Source organism: Scyliorhinus canicula, chromosome 7, assembly GCF_902713615.1.
Source record: "Scyliorhinus canicula chromosome 7, sScyCan1.1, whole genome shotgun sequence".
Lineage (NCBI taxonomy): Eukaryota > Metazoa > Chordata > Chondrichthyes > Carcharhiniformes > Scyliorhinidae > Scyliorhinus > Scyliorhinus canicula.
In genome coordinates, this window is record NC_052152.1 from 21,163,820 (window position 1) to 21,184,543 (window position 20,724).

At 40.7% G+C, this 20,724-nt stretch overlaps 1 protein-coding gene across 4 annotated transcripts in view; it reads left to right on the top strand.

The window, feature by feature from the left end:
* The window catches only part of dyrk1aa (dual-specificity tyrosine-(Y)-phosphorylation regulated kinase 1A, a), a 142,807-nt gene that overhangs the window by 43,743 nt on the left and 78,340 nt on the right, over window positions 1-20,724 (top strand). For all 4 annotated transcript variants that reach the window (XM_038801492.1, XM_038801494.1, XM_038801493.1 and 1 more), the window contains exon 2: window positions 5,980-6,053. In XM_038801492.1, the coding sequence (XP_038657420.1) occupies window positions 6,044-6,053 (10 nt within the window). In that variant the 5' untranslated portion in view covers window positions 5,980-6,043. The remainder of the gene's footprint in view (window positions 1-5,979; window positions 6,054-20,724) is intronic.

Below are 20,724 nucleotides of genomic sequence, written 5' to 3' on the forward strand. Positions count from 1 at the left end.
TCCCAGATCCCTTTGTACTTTGGCATTATGAATTTTCTCACCGTTTAGAAAGTAGTCTATGCTTGGATTCTTTTTTCCAAAGTGCAAGACCTCACATTTTCTCACGTTGAATTGCATCAGCCATTTCCTGCACCACTCTCCCAAACTGTCTAGATCCTTCTGCAGCCTTCCCACTTCCTCAGCACTACCTGCCTGACCAATGAACTTCGTATCATCGGCAAACTTCGCTAGAATGCCCCCAGTCCCTTCATCCAGATCATTAATATATATGGTGAACAGCTGCGGCCCCAACACTGAACCCTGTGGGACACCACTGGTCACCGGCTGCCATTCCGAAAAAGAACCTTTTATCCCAACTCTCTGCCTTCTGTCAGACAGCCAATCCTCAACCCATGCCAGTAGCTCACTTCGAACACCATGGGTCCTCACCTTACTCAGCAGCCTCCTGTGTGGCACCTTATCAAAGGCCTTTTGGAAATCCAGATAGACCACATCCACTGGGTTTCCCTGGTCTAACCTACTTGTCACCTCCTCAAAGAATTCTAACAGGTTCGTCAGGCACGACCTCCCCTTACTAAATCCATGTTGACTTGTTCTAATCCGACCCTGCTCTTCCAAGAATTTAGAAATCTCATCCTTAACGATCGATTCTAGAATTTTACCAACAACCGATGTTAGGCTAATTGGCCTATAATTTTCCATCTTTTGTCTTGAGAGACCAAACACAGACTGGGTAATCGCTTTGCTAAGCATCTTTGGTCTGTGCGCATTCAGGACCCTGACCGTCCTGTTGCTTGCCATTTTAATCAAAGACCCTGCTCCCATGCCCACATGTCTGTTCTTGGCCTGCTGCAATGTTCCAGTGAAGCTCAACGCAAACTGGAGGAACAACATCTCATCTTCCGGTTAGGCACGCTACAGCCTTCCGGCCTGAACATCGAATTCAACAACTTCAGATGATCAGCTCTACCCCACCTTGACCCATTTCTTTTCATTTAATTTTAACTGTCTTTTTACCATTTCTTTCTTAATATATATTTAATTACCCCCCTCCCCAATCTTATCCACCTTTCCTTCACCTTACTCCTCTTTGCTTCCCCTCCCCCCACATCTACAATTCATCCTCTGATGTTAGATTCCCTGCTGTTTGACCTTTCACATCTTTTGTCCTCTCTGGGAACTGCCATTAGCACTCTTTCCCTTGGTTTCTGTGGTCATTAGCACCCGGTTTGCCTGGGTTTCTGTGGCTGTGACTCATCTTTCATTCTCACTCCACAGTATAAATATTTCCCACTTTCTCTGTCTGTTAGCTTCGACAAAGAGTCATCGGACTCGAAACATTAGCTCTTTTCTCCCCCTACAGATGCTGCCAGACCTGGTGAGATTTTCCAGCATTTTCTCTTGGGTATCTTTTTATGTTAGCAATGATACATTTGTTTCTAACTGAAGCTTAAATTCCAGTGCTAACTGTTTTGGCTGTTAGAATAATGACATAAATAGATCCAGATGAAAAATATAATCTGCCATAGTTCTATGCAAAATAAGTTTTCCCTTGAAATTTGAGAGGATTAAAATTAGTGGCTATGGCTCTTTGTGAAGTTGTTCTCTTGTCACTTGGCATTGAAAAGTTGACTTCATCGTTAAGCCTTTACCATAATGGCTTCACTCTTTGGCTGCCTTTCTACCAACTTGAGAGCTTCAACAATGGAGAGCTAGCTCAGCTAGCAAAATTAATGCACAGATTTTTCTTTTAATGTTGGTAGACTGCACTTGGAAGAGTCGGACTTTGTCCGATAGCTTTATAAATTACCTTGATGGTCCAATGAACAGCCTGAGCATTATTGAACCTGGTTTCTTACTGCAGTGGAGTTATACGGCACAGACTGCCAAGCTTTTTTGGTGTTCAGTTTGTCTTGGTGCATTCTGGAGTTACTGCAGCTCCAACGCTGGAATCTTCCCAACAATGTGGAAAATTATTGAGCTATGTATTGTCCACAAAACAGGACAAATACAATCCTGCCAATTCATACCCCATAAATCTACTCTCAATTATCAGCACAGTAATGGAAGGTGTCACCTATAGTGCTATCAAGTGACATACTCAGCAACAACCTGGTCAGCAATGCTATGTTTGGATTCTGCCAGGACTACTCTGTTGTAGATCTCATTATAGCTTTAGTCCAAACGTGGATTAAAAAGGCTGAATTCTAGAGGTGAGATGAAAGTGTCTGATCTTGACATCAAGGCAGCATTTGACCAAGTTTGCCATCAGAGACCCTTAGCAAAATTGGAATCGGTGGCAATTGGAGTAAAGTGCTCTACTGGTTTGTTTGAGTCACAGAAAGATGGCTCAACCAGCTTTGGGTGCTTCATCAATGACCATGAGCAGAAGATCTGGCCAACAGTGGGGCTTGGACTGGCAAGTGGCAGGAGTGTGTGGTGTTATTATTGACTAGAAACAAAAGTGGACTAGCCATATATTGCGTGGCTACAATAACAGTTGAGGTGCTGTAGCAAGTAACTCACTTCCTGACTTCCCAAAATGGGCACATGTGAGGAATGTGTTGGAATATTCTTCACTTTTTGGGATGAGTGCAGGTCCAACAAAACTGAAGATGTTAAACACCATCCTGGGCAAACCTTTCTTGATGCCTAGTGTATGATCTTAAACATGCACTTGTTCCACCAGCAGCACAAGTGCAGATGTTTGTATCATTGCAGTACGGCAGCTCACTAAGCCTCCTTCGATAGTACTTTGCAAAACTGCGGCCAATACTACCTAGAAGAACAAACAAGGGCAGGAGGTGCATGGGAACACCACTACCTGCAAGTTCCCCCATCAAGTACCAAACTTGGAACTATGTTGTTGGTCGATCCAAATCCTAGACCCCCCCACCTCCTAACTGCGCTGTGTTTTTGCATAAGCCACATGGACTGCGGTAGCTCAAGAAGATGGCTCATCACCGACCTACTGAGGGCATTTCGGGAAGGGCAACAATGTTAACCTTGCCAGCAATGCAAACACCCATGAAAAAAGAAAAAGAAAATTCTGATCACCCCCCTGGAGTTATGTTGCAATGTTCACATTGATATGAATCCAGGATCACTTTACACATACCCTGTCTGTATGTGCACATTAAAATAACATCACTGTAAAGATTGATAGCCAGATTTACTTATTTATTTTAAATATAGGGTATGCAAGATAATAAATGTTGCAGAGAATGCTTCAATTTGAAAATTCTAAATTTTCAAAGCACTATTGAATTTGGTCAAAATATACAAAATCCCGGGGTAGCACAGTGGCGCATTGGTTAGCACTGGGACTACGGCGCTGAGGACCCGGGTTCGATCCCGGCTCTGGGTCACTTTCCATGTTGAGTTTGCACATTCTCCGTGTGTCTGCGTGGGTTTCGCCCCACAACCCAAAGATGTGCAGGCTAGGTGGACTGGCTACACCAAATTGCCCCTTAATTGAAAAAAAAATGAATTGGGTACTCTTCAAGTTTCTGGAGAATAGAATGGGGAAGACCAGCTAGCAGTGTGTTGGAAAAGGTGAATCAAGAGGTAATAAAGACATGGATGAGGATTTCTGTAACAGATGGGCTGAGGTGGGTGAAACCAAGTTAAAGTTACTTAAGTTTAAATAGGTGGTCTGGCTGATGGTGCGAATGTGTGGTCTGAAGCTCAACTTGTGATCAAGTATGACACCAAGCTTGAGAGTATAACTAGTTTAGTCTTGGATTGTTGTCTGCGAGACCTGTTGCCACCTGAAGAAGGAGCAGCGGTCCAAAAGCTTGTGATTTCAAATAAACCTGTTGGACTTTAACCTGGTGTTGTGAGGCTTCTTACTGTGCCCACCCAGCCCAACGGCGGAATCTCCACATCCATGTGAGAAGGATGGAATCGGTAGCTCGGAAATTAATTTGGAGTTGTGGAAAAATTGATCAAGGAGCAGAAAAAAGCCTTTTTCAGTCATATTAATTTTCTGAGATCGAAACAAGGGTGTCTTAACTATCTCCTAGGGCCACTTTAAACACAATTTAATTGTGCATTAATTTTTGCCTTTTGCCAAATGGCTCAGTGAACAGTTTGGGATTTTTTTCCGGTTTTGCCAATATTGGCAGTTGCCCCTTAAAATCAGCATTTGTGTTTATTCTTGTGGGCTCCCAGTGTGAGTATAATTTTATTTGCTTTATGATATTGGACAGGGCAGGAAAAAACAGTACTGAACTATGCACAGGTTCCCTGACCAACTTGCAATCACATATCTGCCAGTTATTTTGTGGTTTCCTCTGATGGTGGATCCCTACTGTACTAGCACAGTTTCAAGTATATTTTGAGGTTTGCTGCAATCAGATTAATGTTGAGGATCATGATAACTGTTGTTTTGATTACTTGTGTACAAATAGCACCCATCCTAAACCTCCAGATTAAAAAAAAAAATCAGTAACGGAATCAAGTGTTATGGGGATAAGGTGGGAAAGTGGAGGTGGGGATTATATCATTCCCAGCTTGGATCACTGCGCGGAGTCTGCACCTTCTCCCCGTGTTTGCGTGGGCTTCCGTCGGGCGCTCCGGTTTCCTCCCAGAAGTCCTGAAAGACGTGCTGTGAGGTGAATTGGATATTTTGAATTCTCGCTCGGTGTACTCGAGCAGGCGCCGGAATGTGATGACTAGGGGCTTTTCACAGTAACCATTGCAGTGTTAATGTAAGTCTACTTGTGACAATAAAGATTATTATTATATCAGACCAGTCAGGATCTCATTGAATGGTGGAGCAGACTCAGTGAGCCGAATGGAGTACTTCTGCTTCTATGTCTTGGCCAATGCATGCATGCCATAAAGGCAGTTGATTAAAAGAATGTAGTAGAAGATTACAGTACGAAGGACTAGTACAGTTCTTATTTTGGGCATTATGATGCTTTTACTGTTTCAAACAGTTTCATTTCCAGCATCGTTGAATGCATTGATCCCTGATCTATCATGAAATTAGGAACATATGAATTTGGAGCAGGAGGCCATTCGGTCCCTCGAGCCATCACCATCATTCAACAATAAGATCATGGTTGATCTGATTGTGGTCTCAACACCACATTTCGCCTATCCGCAATAACCATCGATAATTTCACTAATAAATTAGAAGTGAATAAGTTTAATACTCATGGGCAGCAGTGGTTAGCACAGTTGCTTCACAGCTCCAGGGTCCCAGGTTTGATACCCACTGTCTATGCGGAGTCAGCACGTTTTCCCTTGTCTGCGTCGGTTTTCTCCAGGAGGTCCGGTTTCCTCCCACAGTCTAAAGATGTGCAGGTTAGGTGGCTTGGCTATGCTAAATTGTCCTTTAGTGTCCAAAAAGGTTAGGTGGGGTTACTGGGTAACTGGGATAGGTTGGAAGTGTGGGCTCAAGTAGGGTGCTCTTTCCAAGGGCCAGTACAAGCTCGCTGGGCTGAATGGCCTCCTTCTGTATTGGAAATTCTATGATACAGCATAAAATTTGCATGTTTGAGTGCTGAGATGTGAAAATTTTAAAATTAGGATAACAGAACAAAATAAGTGAGTGCATTCACATTGGAATAAATGTAACAACAGTCTTTGAATTGAGTTATATTTGTGTTCTTCATTGCTAAACATGCAGACTTTCCAGATTTTTTTCAATCACAAAACTATCAGAACAACACTACTTATTAGTCTTATTTTTGAAAGTTGATGAGTAGCTTAAAACATTTTGGTGTGCTCCAGGGAGTCCTAATATGAATGGGTACAAGTTTTAAAATTGTGCACATCCATTTCGCTCCTTCAAACCTAAGAGCTTGATGAGACACTTTATAAAATTGTAGTTCACTGTAGCCTTGTCCTTTTTAATGTCAGCCTGATGTGCGATAATAACTAATTAGCATCTAGTCAATATTTATGTCCGATTCCAACATTTAAAAATAATTTCTACATTCCCCCTCATTAATGTTTTTGTTTTTGTAGAGCGCTGTGGTTTTGCAGCTAGAACCTCCACAAAGAATGATATGAGACTCGACAGAAGAAGACAATGCACACAGGTATTTTCACCTTTATGTTATTCTGAGATTTTGATGCCAAGACAACTACCAGGAAGCAACTTGAATCTGCAAAACCTCTTGTTTCTCCGCTTACTAAATTTCATTCTGAACATCAAATGGACTAGTACCCAGTCAAATCAGAGTTCATCTACCAACTAATTCTTAATTTTGCACTGATGGAAAAATGTTGATTTGATTTACTGACTGAACGAAAGGCATTGGAGAGGCTTAATATAAGAGTTACAGATATTATGGGTTAAGGGGAAATTTAATAGCGTTGCAAATTATCAAGGATTTGGCTAGAGAAAATAAGGCAAAAGTGTGATAGTGGGGGATAGGTAACCAGTAGACACAGATTTATGTTGGTTGGCAAAATAGCTAACGGCAGACATGAGGATATTTCTGTATTCTGATTAATGATCTAAAATGCACTGCCCGGGAGAATGACAGAAGCAGATCGAATAGTAACTTTAAAATGGTGAAAGTGGAGGCGAGAGTAGCAATTGGATAACTCTTTCAAAGAACTGACACAGGCACTCGAGGCTTAATGGGTGCTTCTGTGCTGTATGATTCAATAATTAATTCTTAGCTCAGGATGGTATTGGCTGCCTGAGTCCGTCATTTCTTCTTGTCATTTTTACTATATAGTATTGTGGAACAAATCACTGCTTAATTGGGGTTCTGTTCTTTATTTTAACTAATTTGGTAACCTTAAAACAGCTTCAAGCAAAATAAACTGAAGCATAATATACTACATTATTGTATGAATTCAAAGCTGCAACTGAGCTTAACTCCTTAGTCAAATAATATGAATTGTCTCTGCTGGTTGCAATTAGGAATATAACATTGAACTACTGCTTGGTGGTACTTTTGTGTTAAAATCCAAGTTGTATCTGTTACAAGGGGGCATAACTATAAGATTCAGGGTGGGAGATATAGGAGGGATATCCGAGGTAGGTTCTTGACTCAGAGAGTGGTTAGGGTGTGGAATGGACTTCCTGCTGTGATAGTGGAGTCGGACACTTTAGGAACATTCAAGCGGTTATTGGATAGGCACATGGAGCACACCAGAATGACGGGGAGTGGGATAGCTTGATCTTGGTTTCGGACAATGCTCGGCACAACATCGAAGGCTGAAGGGCCTGTTCTGTGCTGTACTGTTCTATGTTCTATATGCAGCACAATGTGACTTGCTGGTGCAGTCGGGTTAGTGAAATTGCAGACTGAGTTTCTATTGGGGAACTGGAGCATTAAGAGACTAGGTGGTTTGAGGTGTCTGGTCTAACGCAAGTTACTGATCCTGCCAGACATCTAATGGAGCCATTGCTGTCAGAGACCCAGACTGTTTGAAGAAACATGTTGCAGTGAGGAGAATGTCAATGCAGTTGCACAAAACTATTCTATTCAGGAGGTACCTGAAGCATGGAAGATGTTGGCGAAAAGGATTGGCTGCAAAGGACATGGTTGCTTTGATTTTTTTGAAATTTGTTTTGAGGTCTTAAGATTTTTTCGAACATTGAACATACTCTGGAAGAATATGTCTGCGGGCCACTTCATTTGGTGGGTGGACAGTTAAAACAAAGGTCTGGCCTGAAGGGATGAAGAGAAAATGATTTGTGGTATGCAATATGTTATATGTTACTAATTGTTTCCCTCACTGCACCTTTTGAATGCTTTATTATAAGTTATCCTGACAAAGATGTTAATAGGATTATTGGTATCACTGACCCAAGCCAATTAGTAGCACTCTTAAGTAATGGGACTTATTTTACTTGCTGCAGAGGAATCTAAGAATGTTTTGTCTAACAATTAAATACTTCCTGAACCATTTTTGTAGACCAATAAAAATTGCCTCATCTGCAACGAAACACAATTGCTGTTTTTTGAGTAAAGAACTGGATTCAATGTACAGATGTAACTAGATGTAACCATACATCATCAAAAAAAATCAGTTTCTAAAAGCAAATACAACAGCTGCTTATTTCTGAATGCTTTAAATGCAATAATTTTGACTGGTAAGAGCATAGGGAAATTGCAATTTTATAAAGGGAAAACCCCACAAATGGTGCCATCTGTCTTTCCCCAACCATATTATTATGCATCTGTTCAAAACAGTTCAGAACTATATCCAAGTTTTTTTTTGTTGTTAAACCAATTTATTCTGGTATGTTTACATAACATACCAGTTGAATACTGATCTTGTTCATGGAACCCTACTGTATATATTTATAACCCTACACTATATATTTATTTCCTCCATGTTGATGTTCATTAAATATCTCCTGAATGTTTCATCTTTCTTAGACATTCCAAGTATAACTTGAAACCTTCAAGTAAAGTAGAAAATAACTTGAGATTTTAGTTAAGAATAGTTACAGCACAGGACGCGACCATTCCACTCTGCTGTGTTTTCCCCCTAGCCCTACAATTGTTTTCCTTCAGATGCTAATTGAATTATCTTTTGAAAGCCGTGGTTGAATCTGCCTCCTCCACACACACTCAGGCAGTGCGTTCCAGATCCTAACCACTTCTTGTGTAAAATCATTTTTTCCCCTCGTCACTTTGTCATTCTCCTTAAAACAAAAGTGTCCTCTGTCACTTGTTTATTTAATAATTAGCTCATCACCTGTTTATTCAGTACAAATTAATGCTGTATATTGTAAAAAAGTTTTGTTATGCACCAAGTGCTAATATTTATACTGTTCGAAAAGGTAGAACCCGCCTCTTGTTAGCTATATATTTATTATGGTTGTTGCATGTTCACAGTAGTAGGCCATTTAGCTTATCGAATTTGCTCCACCATTCAATACAATCATGGCTGATCAAACACTTCAATGCCTTTTACCTACACTATACCTCATAACCCTTTATGTTATTGCTAATCAGAAATGTATCAATCTGTACCTTGAAAACATTCAATGACAGCTTCCACAGCCTTCTGGGGTGGAAAATTCCAAAAATTCACAACCCTCTGTTTACAGAAATTCCTCATCATTTCGGTCCCAAATGTCTTCCCCCTTATTTTCAAATTGTGCCCCCTGGTTCTAGACTCTCCAATCAAGGGCAACATTGTGCCTGCATCTGCCCTGTCTATTACTTAAAGTATTTTGTTGTTTTCAATGAGATCATCTCTCATTCTTCGACACTATAGAGAATACAGGCCCAGTGTACCCAATCTCTCTTCAGATAAAGACAACCCCACCATCCCAAGAACAAGTCTGGTGAACCTTGGGTGCACTCCCTCAATGGCAAATCTGGATTTTGTTTTTTAAAGCTTGTGTTACTCTTTTAGTTATTGGGACATAGATGATGCTGACTTAGCTACATTTGTTGATCATTTCTGCCTGCCATTGGGAAAGGTGTTGGTGATTGTGCTCCCACAATGGTACTCCATATTCTTTAGAATTCCCTATTTATTCTGAAATAAAGAATGATGATGTATGTCTAGTAAAGATGTGTGACTTGGAATGAAGTATAAAGATTATGGTGTTACTACAACATTGCTCCTTGTGATGGTAGAGACTGCATGGGAAGCCATAGCTGTTGGAGCAACATTTGTTGCACTACATCCAGTATATCAAACAACTGCAGCCATTGTACTCTGGTTGTGGAGGTGTTGGATATTGAGCCCACTAATGGTGTCAAACATTTTTGAGTGTTGTACATCCATCTAGGGGACTGGTAACACCCCAGCTTCAACCTTAAACCTGGTTGATAAAGATGGGATTTGAGAGTTCAGGGCATAGTCATGAATCCAGCCTCCTCTACCCTTGCAGTCAGAATTTGTATGTCTGATCTAGTTAAGCTTCTGGTCATTGGTGACTCTCAATGTTGAATAATAATAATCACTTATTGTCACAAGTAGGCTTCAATGAAGTTACTGGAAGGTCCCTGCGATGGCTGTGCTTTCTGATCAAAATTGCCATTACCCAGCCAATATGTTACCTGTCATCGCCTGCATGTTATTCATGTTATTCGTCCTGCTGTCGGCTGGCATGGACTGCTCCATTATTGGAGAGGTTGTGACTGGAAATAGAATTCCAGGTTAAGCTGGGAATTTATTGGTGACTTAAAATGAGTGGCCCCGATGACAAAAGTTGCAAAATCTCAATACAGCCAGAATTATTTACTTTTACTGTAATTGAACTCATCCATCATCACTTTGGAGAATGTCCAGTTGAACAGTGGGCTTTGATTTTATATCAATAAATACTGCACAATAGCTGTAGAAGAATAAGTATAATCTCACTGTTGTCCCTTCTCTGCTAATGAGTGTTTTGTGCGGTGTTGAAACATTACATCAACAAAGTCTAAAGATGATTATTATTTTCTCACTTTTCTACAACTAACTAATTTTTAATACTTAAGTATGATTTGCTAGTGCATTTAATGTTGAGACCAAGTCTTGATCTCTGCATCACTCACTACTAGTAACATTTGTGGATACAAGTCAGTCGGATACCTGCCGTGTACCTTGTAATATAAATGCCAGATAAATTCACTACGCAAGTAGTTTAACTTATAAATACTGACAAAGACGTTTGGGTTAACAGTATCCATCATGGTACAGTCTGCTAGATAAAGAATCAATTTTAAAGACTTTTTTTGTGAATTGATTATTTTAATACTGGAACAAAGGGGAAGTACAAACTCCCATGCAAGATTGCAGGTTTGTCATGAAAACATATATATGGCTCAAATATGAGGAAAGGCCAATGGAGCGTGCTAATGCTTGCACAAGTGTACTTCAACAGAAGACAGAAAATGTTTGTGGATATTTTAAAGTAAATGTGTATTTATTTTCGAAGTTCATTATTTACATTAATATCCAGTAAGTTGATTTTTACTATTGGAAGATGGAAGAACTGCCCTTGTTTAATCATGTTGAAAGTTAAAGTTGATCTTGTTGAATTCTTATGCCATGAGCTTCCTGAACAAATTGCTGATTTTTAGTGATTTGCTCCATTTTAAGTATTTTTCTTCACTAAATTTCCCTTGTTTTTCTGGCGAAGGCAGCATTGGTTGCATGAGTGGTGATATCTTTTCATGACTTAAACTTTTGGGCACAAGTGAAGAAATGTTGAAGGATTTTTATTGTTTGTTCAATGCTAGTAAGTCTGTGCAGATCAGAGACTAGCTCTGTCTTCTATGGCCTCTCAGAGGAGTACAAGGTTGTGAGCTGTCATAGAGGTCTACAGCATAGAAAAGACCCTCTGCCCAATTGTGGCTGCGCCGCTCAAAAACAACCATCTAACTATTATCGCATTTTTCAGCACTTGAACCCATAACTTTGCACGCCTTGACATTGCAAGTGCACATCAAAATAGTTGTTAAAATTTTGAGGGTCTGTGCCTCCACCACCCTTTCAGGCAGTGAGTTCCAAGTTCTCACTACCCTCTGGTGAAAAGAGTTTTCCTCACACCTGGTTGTTGATCCCTCCACCAAGGGGACAAGTTTCTTTCTGTCTACTCTATCTGTGCCCTCATAATTTTATACATCTCAATGATGTCCCTCCTCAGCTCCAAGGAAAACAACCCCAGTCTATCCAATCGCTCTTCATAACTAAAAGCCTCCAGCTCAGGCAACATCCTGGTACATATTTTCTGCACCTTTCCTGTGCTATCACATCCCTCCTATAATGTGGACTCCATAATAATCTTCATTAGTGTCACAAGTAGGCGTACATTAACATTGCAATGATGTTACTGTGACAATCCCCTAGTCGGCACACTACGGCGCCTGTTTGGGTACACTGAGGGAGAATTCAGAATGCCCAATTCACTTAAGCACGTCTTTCGGGACTTGTGGGAAGAAACTGGAGCATCCGGAGAAAACCCATGCAGACACTGGGAGAACGTACAAACTCCGCACAGACAGTGACCCAAACCGGGAATCGAACCCGAGTCCCTGGTGCTTTGAAGCAACATTGCTAACCACTGTGCTACCATGCCGTCCACAGAGAACTGCAGAGTATTACTGCTGTGATGTCAGGGACATAGATTTAAGCAATATTGTGAAGATGAATTTATGTGGCACGTTACCCTCAAGATTTTAGGTACCAGCTTTGGTTGAATACTATCCTAATCTATGAATCAAAATCAAGTGGGCCCTACTTCAAAGACTTGAGAAGATAATCTATGGTACAGTGCAGTAATGATGATGTGCTGTATCATTGAACGTGCTAACTTTCAGATCAAATGCTAACCTGAGATACCTTCTCTGGAAGGAGTAAAAGATCCTCTGGCAATATTTGAAGTTCAGGAAATTCTCCATATCCTTGACGAAGATGTCCCATCCAACAAATTGTTTTTCATGTGTAGTTAGTGTTACAAAAGCAAATGTAACAATTTGGACCTGCAACCCAAAAACAATGTGGGGATTGAGTAGCCAAAAAGTCTGTTTTTTTCATGGTGTTGTTGAACAAAAGCCATTTATTGAGCAATCTTCTTGAGCAATGCCATTGGAAATCTTTTGTGACCATTTTGATTGTGATGAGAGGGTCTTAACATTAACCAGCATGTTATTGATAGTGCAGCAAGATATTGTTGTGGACATAGAACTTACAGTGCAGAAGGAGGCCATTTGGCCCATCGAGTCTGCACTGGCCCTCGGAAAGAACACCCCATTTAAGCTCACACCTCCACCCCATACCCGTAACCCAGCATTCCCTTCCAACCCCTTTGGACACTAAGGGCAATTTAGCATGGCCAATCCACCTAACCTGCACGTCTTTGGATTGTGGGAGGAAACTGGATCACCCAGAGGAAACCCACGCAGATACGGGGAGAACGTGCAGACTCCCACAGACAGTGACCCAAGCTGGGAATCGACTTGGTACCCTGGAGCTGTGAAGTGATAGTGCTAACCACTGTGCTACAGTGCCGCCTCAAGTGAGTCCCTCGGTTTCTTTTCCATGAGTAACTTTGCCATTTTCAGAGTCTGCTCTTCTGTGGGGATACATTACTGCAATCTGTCGACAAATAAGAACTTGTAGGGGTGTACTTAACATTTTTAAGAAAGCGTACTTTTTAAAAGATTAGGTTAAAGGCGTACTACTTCTGCCAGGTTTATAATGATTTTCAAAGATGCTACACTATTTAATACCAAATATAAACACAGTTGTCTGTTCTGCCTTAGAATATGATACTACTGTAAGCCTGCAATGACAGTTCAGCTATTCCAGCACTATTTTACAGTTTCCATACTTATACGAGCATTGTGATACCAATGTATTCTATCACTGCAGTTACAATATTGGATAATTTTTATTAAGACTGTACTGGATTAATGAGTATTATTTGTATGGCATCAGTAAACATTTTTTTTAATGGTGTGCTTTCCCTTGGACAGAGAACAAAGTGCCACATACAATAAATTTTGAAATAACAAATTAAAATGCCAACATGATGTGGTTGTGTAACCCTAGCCAGGAAAACGTATACAAATGTTCATCAAGCTTTTTATACAGCTTGCTGAGAAAGGTGTGAGGATCATGACTCCAAACATATAAATTTTGATTCGTATGTCTGTTTCCACAATTTTGCAGTGAATTTAATGTTTTACTGGTGGTTTGCAGCCTGTAATTAGGGTTTCATGTATGTGCACAGTTTATTCTGGTAAAAATTGTGAATATTCTCCATTTGTATTTTTGCTGGCTCCATACTGGTTATTTCAGGGGTTAAAAGCAGCTTGGAATTATGACAAAGCATAATTTTCACTTGTTTACCTCTTGTTTTCCTATTGGGCACAAGTAGGCGGCTGTACCCTAGCAACAGAAGTATGTTATTAACATATCTCTCTGTGATTTGACCAACAAGTTTGAAAGGCAGCCAATCATCTGGTGCGATTGCTGTGGTAGGCTATGCTAATTAGATGCTGTTGCTGGGATCAGGGTGGCTACTTTGTGCAGTTCTGCTGCATTGTGTTGCCTGGCAGTGACGTTGATAAATGAGTAGTTAATAATCTGCAACGTTCCTGCTTTCTGCAAGCAGGCGGAGATTTAAAAAATAGGATTGTGAAGATCTAACTGCAGGGCAAATGTTTTTAGAAGCTATGTTTATAGACCATGGCCAAGCTTCCGAATAACAGTATTGCAAGTTTTTAAGCAAACATTTATTTCTGTATCAGGGAGAGTGAAAGCATATTGAAGTTTATTTTTTAAAGACTAAATTTAACAAACAGTAAGTTTGTGTTTGCTTCAGCCAAGCTTATACCTCATTTAAAAAATATTTTTCAGAATCATGAAGTGCTTTCTGATGAAAATATGTTCATGATTTATTTAAGTGATCACTATTGTGGATTTTGAATTTCTGCTGCAAACTTTATTCGCCCTTAGTCTTTATGTGCTTATTTTTTGTTAATTTTGTGTTCCGAGCTGGAAGGATTGTGGTGCCTCAAGCATGCTTGCACACATTGTGAGTTAAAAAGAAAGTGAACTTTCATTTCTATATCATAAGTTCAGGGTACCCAAAGTACTTTCACAGGCATCAAAGTTCTTTTTAAATGTAGTCACCTAATATTCCCTCTGAGCTGTGAGGTGCACTGTCATGTTGGACACAAGCGACCCTCCTTTTTAAGTTACCTGCATACGCAGCTGCCTGTCGGTCGTAAAAGTGCCATACAGTGCATTAAGCTGACCGCATACCGCAGAAAATACAACTCCTGAACAATAGCGACAATGGTAAACTTTCCCCCTCATCCTTCTTGACCTGTCTGCAACCGTTGGCACGGTTGACCATATCGTCCTCCTCCAATACACCTCTACTGTTGTGCAGCTGTGTAGGACTTCTCTCACCTTGTTCCATTCTTAACTATTTAATCGTAGCCCTTGAATCATTTGGAATGTCTTCTCTTCCTGCTGCCACACTTTCATGGTGCTTCCCATTGACCTAACTTTGGCTCCTCTTGTTTCTCATCTACTTTATACTTCTCATCCCCATGTTCAAATCCCACCACGACCTTGTTACCCCTGATCTCTGCATTCTCTTCCAACCCCACAACACTCTTGAGATATCTGGCCTCTTAAGCACCCCCCGTTTTAATCACTTCAACATTGCTGGTCTTGCTTTGGAATTCCCTCACTACTTTATTCACTCCTCTGCCTTGCTTTCCTCCAAGACAGTTCTTAAAGCTTTTGGTCATCTGATGTATCTTCTTTTGAGACTTGATATCACCTTTTATTTTGTAATGCTCTTGTTACAGCACAGACGGTGACCATTCATCTCATTCTGTCCGTGCTGGCTCTTCTAACAGGCAATTAACATCCTGATGCAAACCTCCACTCTTTCCTCTCATTGCTGCACTGTCTTCCTTTTCAGATATTTAAAAAAATTTGAAAATATACAGCACAAAAGAAGTCCTCTCGCTCATCGGTCCCGTCCTCACTGTCAACAAGGGTGGTACCAGGGGATTGTAGAGTGGCAAATGTCGTGGCCCTGTTCAAAAAGGAATAGGGATAACCCTGGGAATTACAGGCCAGTTAGTCTTACTTCGGTGGTAGGCAAAGTAATGGAAAGGGTACTGGAGTGGAGGATAGGATTTCTGAGCATCTGGAAAGACACTGCTTGACTAGGGATAGTCAGCACGGATTTGTGAGGGGTAGGTCTTGCCTTACAAGTCTTATTGAATTCTTTGAGGAGGTGACCAAGCACGCGGATGAAGGTAAAGCAGTGGATGTGGTGTACATGGATTTTAGTAAGGCATTTGATAAGGTTCCCCGTGGTAGGCGTATGCAGAAAGTAAGGAGGCATGGGATAGTGTGAAATTTGGCCAGTTGGATAACGAACTGGCTAAGATAGAAGTCAGAGAGTGGTGGTGGATGGCAAATATTCAGCCTAGAGCCCAGTTACCAGTGGCGTACCGCAGGTATCATTTCTGGGTCCTCGGCTGTTTGTGATTTTCATTAATGACTTGGATGAGGGAGTTGAAGGGTGGGTCAGTAAATTTGCAGACGAAACACAAATTGGTGGAGTTGTGGATAGTGAGGAGGGCTGTTGGCTGGAAAGAGACATAGATGGGATGCAGAGCTGGGCTGAGAAGTGGCAGATGGAGTTTAACCATGAAAAGTGTGAGGTTGTCCATTTTGGAAGGACAAATATGAATGCGGAATACAGGGTTGGCAATGTGGAGGAGCAGAGAGATCTTGGTGTCTATGTTCATAGATCCTTGAAAGTTGCCACTCAAATGGATAGAGCTTTGAAGAAGGCCCATGGTGTGCTAGCGTTCATTAGCAGAGGGATTGAATTAAAAAGCCATGAGGTGATGATGCAGCTGTACAAAACCTTGGTAAGGCCACATTTGAAGTACTGTGTGCGTTCTGGTCGCCTCATTTTAGGAAGGATGTGGAAGCTTTGGAAAAGGTGCAAAGGAGATTTACCAGGATGTTGCCAGGAATGGAAAGTAGGTCTTACGAGGAAAGGTTGAGGGTGTTAGGCCTTTTCTCATTAGAACGGAGAAGGATCAGGGGCGACTTGATAGAGGTTTATAAGATGATCAGGGGTATAGATGGAGTAGACAGTCAGAGACTTTTTTCCCCGGGTGGAACAAACCATTACAAGGGGACTAAATTTAAGGTGAATGGTGGGAGATATAGGGGGGATGTCAGAGGTAGGTTCTTTACCCAGAGAGTAGTGGGGGCATGGAATGCTCTGCCTGTGGAAGGAGTTGAGTTGGAAACATTAGGGACCATCAAGCGGCTATTGGATAGGTACATGGATTACGGTCGAATGATGGAGTGTAGATTAATTTGTTCTTAATCTAGGGCAAAAGTTCGGCACAACTTTGTGGGCCGAAGGGCCTGTTCTGTGCTGTATTTTTCTGTGTTCATGTGTGTACTGGCTGAAAGACGAGCCTTGCCAGCCTAATCCCATTTCCCAGCACTTGATTCGTAGCTGTGGAGGTTACACTTCAGGTGCATGTTGAAACACCGGTTTCCTCCCACAAGTCCCAAAAGATGTGCTTGTTAGGTGAATTGGACATTCTGAATTCTCCTTCAGTGTACCTGAACAGGTGCTGGAGTGTGGCTACTAATGTACATTCACAGTAATTTTATTGAAGCGTTAATGTATTCTCTCTGTGTCTGGGTTTCACCCCCACAACCCAAAAGATGTGCAGGTTAGGTGGATTGGCCATGCTAAATTGCCCATTAATTGGGAAAAAAAAATAATTGGGCACTCCAATGTTTTTAAGCATTAATGTCAGCCTACTTGTAACACTAATAACGATTGTTATTATTAAATGAGTTGAGAGTTCCTGCCTCTACTATCCTTTTAGGCAGTGAGAGTGAGTTGTTGACCCTTATCACTCGCTGGGTGGAAAAAAATTATTTCCTCAACTCCTCTCTAATCCTTTGACCAATTGTTTTAATTCTATGCCCCCTTGTCACTGACCTCTCTGCTAAGGGAAGTACAGTAGTGCCCTTCCTAACCACTCTTTCGAGGCCCCTCACAACCGTGTAAGCTTCAAACATCTCGTCTCAGCCTTCTCTTTCAAGGAGAAAACCCCCAGCCTATCTAATCTTTTCTCATAGCTGCAATTATCCAGACAAGGCAACATCCTCTAAAATCTCTTTTGTATCCTCTTTGGTGCATCATTTCTGTAATGAAGTGATAGCTTCAGCATAACTGCCCTGCTTTAATAGACCATGCCTCGTCTGATAAAGCCGTCTTAACCATGTTATTGCCTTCACTCCATGATGTCTCCCCCCCCCCCCCTCCCCCAGATCATCCACATGGCCAATGTTTTGTGTTGTCTGCAAACCTTTTGATAATGCACCCCATATTTAAGTCCAACTCGTTAATGCATACACAAAAAGCAGGAGTTCTCACCCTGATCCCTTCTAAACTCCACTGGAACCAGCCTTCCAGTCGCAAAAACATTCATCAACAATTACTTTGGTTTCCTCCCATCGAGTCAATTTTGTATCCAGCTTGCTGCACCCCCCCTGGATCGTATAGGCGTTTACTTTTAATATATATATATATATGTGAATGTGAAGCCACCATAGTTCCAAAATTGATTGGTTTTGCAGCAAGGTGTGCATTTTTAAATCCCAGAGCGGCATTAGAAATCGGTTGAAAACACGATGAGTATTTATTTAGGCTTGGGATGAGGGAAAGTGTATCTTTAGACCAGATCAGGTGTTAAACAGATGGATGAGTGGTAGCTGAATATGAAAGAGTGTAAGATATTGCAGGTTGGAAGAAAGAATGGATCAAATTCTCACCAGTGTTGGATGCGGTATGGTGATATGGAAGAGTAGTAGACTTGTGGAGCAATGATCAATAAAGTGTGTGTAATGCTCAGCTCTGCTGTTGAATTTTACAAAGAAGAGAGAAAAAAAAAATTGGTTCCCTGTTTCTGAACCTTCATTGCTTTAATAAACAAACTGGGCAATGTGTCGGAACACACTTTCCAAATTGTTCAGTCTAAACCAAGCGGAGTCAGAGATTTGAACAAGACTAATATTTGACCAGACGATAAATTAAAGGTCTTTGAAACTCCCTTGTTCTTCCGAAAACAGTTGACTCTCGCTCTTGAGCCCCCCCCCCCCCCCCCCCCCCCCCCCCCCCCAATCTTGCTGCACCTTTATCCCATCTTTCGGCCAACTACACCTAAGTGAACCTGTGACCTCTCCCACATAACCTGTAATTTTAAGTCTGATTAAACCTACAGGCTCTACATTTCCATGGTGTTTTACTCAATAAACAACATAATACAGAGAATTGTAAGAGACACAATTTATAGTCCGTTTCGACCCAAAATGTTAGAGGACAATATGCTATTTTTTACATTATAAATTCCAATTGTGGATGGATTGAGAACTAGCTGGGGTGCAGATTGAAGATACTTGGCAAACGAGGCAATGGTGACTTGAGAAAAAGGTTATTTCAACAGCGAGTGATTAGGCTCTCTTTTGGGCGTGTGGTGGAGTCAGGTGCAATTGAGATATTCAAAAAGGAATTGGATTGCCATGTGGAAGTGAAATACATGTAGGAAAAAGGCACAGGAATGGCGCTTAGTAAATTGTTCCTTCAAAGAGCTTGCATGGACCAAATAGTTGCCTCTTGTGCTGGAACTATTGTAAGATTCTATGCAGAAACTTTACAGTGCTATTTTGAAACCTTGCCTTGAGTGTCTTGTCCTTTTTTTCTCCCCATGAATACATGGGAATATTTTAGCTCTGGAGGCACTGCTGAAATGAGCTGCAAGACTGAATTTCAAATTTTGGAGAGTTAAGTTTTGAGCAGTAGTCAAGAAGTTTGTACACTTAAGACTTGAAAGGACCTGACTATCAGAGTACAAGAAAGTTAAATTGGCATATGATGTCAAGATAAATTGTTGATAGCAGGAGAAAAGACCAAAAGCTCCAAGTGGTGAAAGGAAAACTTCAGATTGATATCAAGAAGATCTTCCATGCAAATAGGATAAATATTTGAAGTGTACTGCTGTGCAGTGTGGTGGAGGCAAAAACCTTGTAATAATTTGAGACAACAGATGAAATTGTGTTTGGCAGTAGGGGTCAGTAATTTGTTCTGGATTGGTGGATTCTGATGATTTTATTCAATATTTGTGTGTTGCCAGATGTTTTTTCACAGATGAAAATGAGATGATGTAATGCAAGTAAAATGAGTGGTTAGTGTGTTTTGCAGTGATTTTTTTTTTGTTTCCGCCAAGTTTTGGTTTTGATAGCTGAAAAATGATTTTCATACACAGTTCACTTCTCAATGCTTTAATGGTTAGCTCTTATTTGGAAATTGAATTAATTTTCTGTTTCATTTTGGCCCACTTTGTGATATTTGCTGAATGTGCACTGATAAATCTTTCTGTCTGAAATTACCGTATAACTCATCTACTAAGCACATTGTATTCATAGAGTATATGGAGAGGACTGGTGACTTTTTCAAAATAAACTGGCGGTAGATAGCTGTTTCACACTTTCCAGTTATGTGCTTAGAAACAGGCCATTAATTTTGCATAAACTGCTATTAACATATTTCTTCTTGTAATATAAAGGATGTTTTGAGTTTAGCAATGTCCTTGAGCACAATTTTAGATAGTTCTTGATGCATATTTTTCGAGCATCCCTTGTGCCTCTGCTTAAGATTTAATTGTCACTACCTATACGAATCCTAAATATATTCTTTGACTTTAAACTCCTGTTAATCAGGCTTGATCAGAGCGTGAATATACCACTGCTTCTTATGAATCGAACCCAAGTTTTATCCTTCACTAAACTGTTCTGTAACAGTACTGACAACTGGACAGCATTGTCAATAGATGATGTCAGCCCCATTGACAGAATCAGTTATACATGCCTCTGAAAAGAAGCTGGTGTTGAGTTACTTGCGTGTCGCAAAGCTCCATACAGAGTGGAAGTCCACTGTAGTGCTTTTCTGGGATTATCTAAAAACTGTTTATCATATTGACAGTAAAGAAAAAAGATAACTATTAACCAGTAGCCCAATGAATCAAATGGATGCCTTGGAGTTTGGAGGGAAGTGTTTGAATTGAAATACTTCTGTCTCATCAATGTTGTCGAATCTTTATTGAAATCAATCACAGTGATTCTAAAAATCTTTCAACTAAACGACAGAAAATTTTATATCTGATATATTGAAGAAAATACACAAGCTGTTGAATTATTTTCATTTTAAAAGGACAGTATAATTTC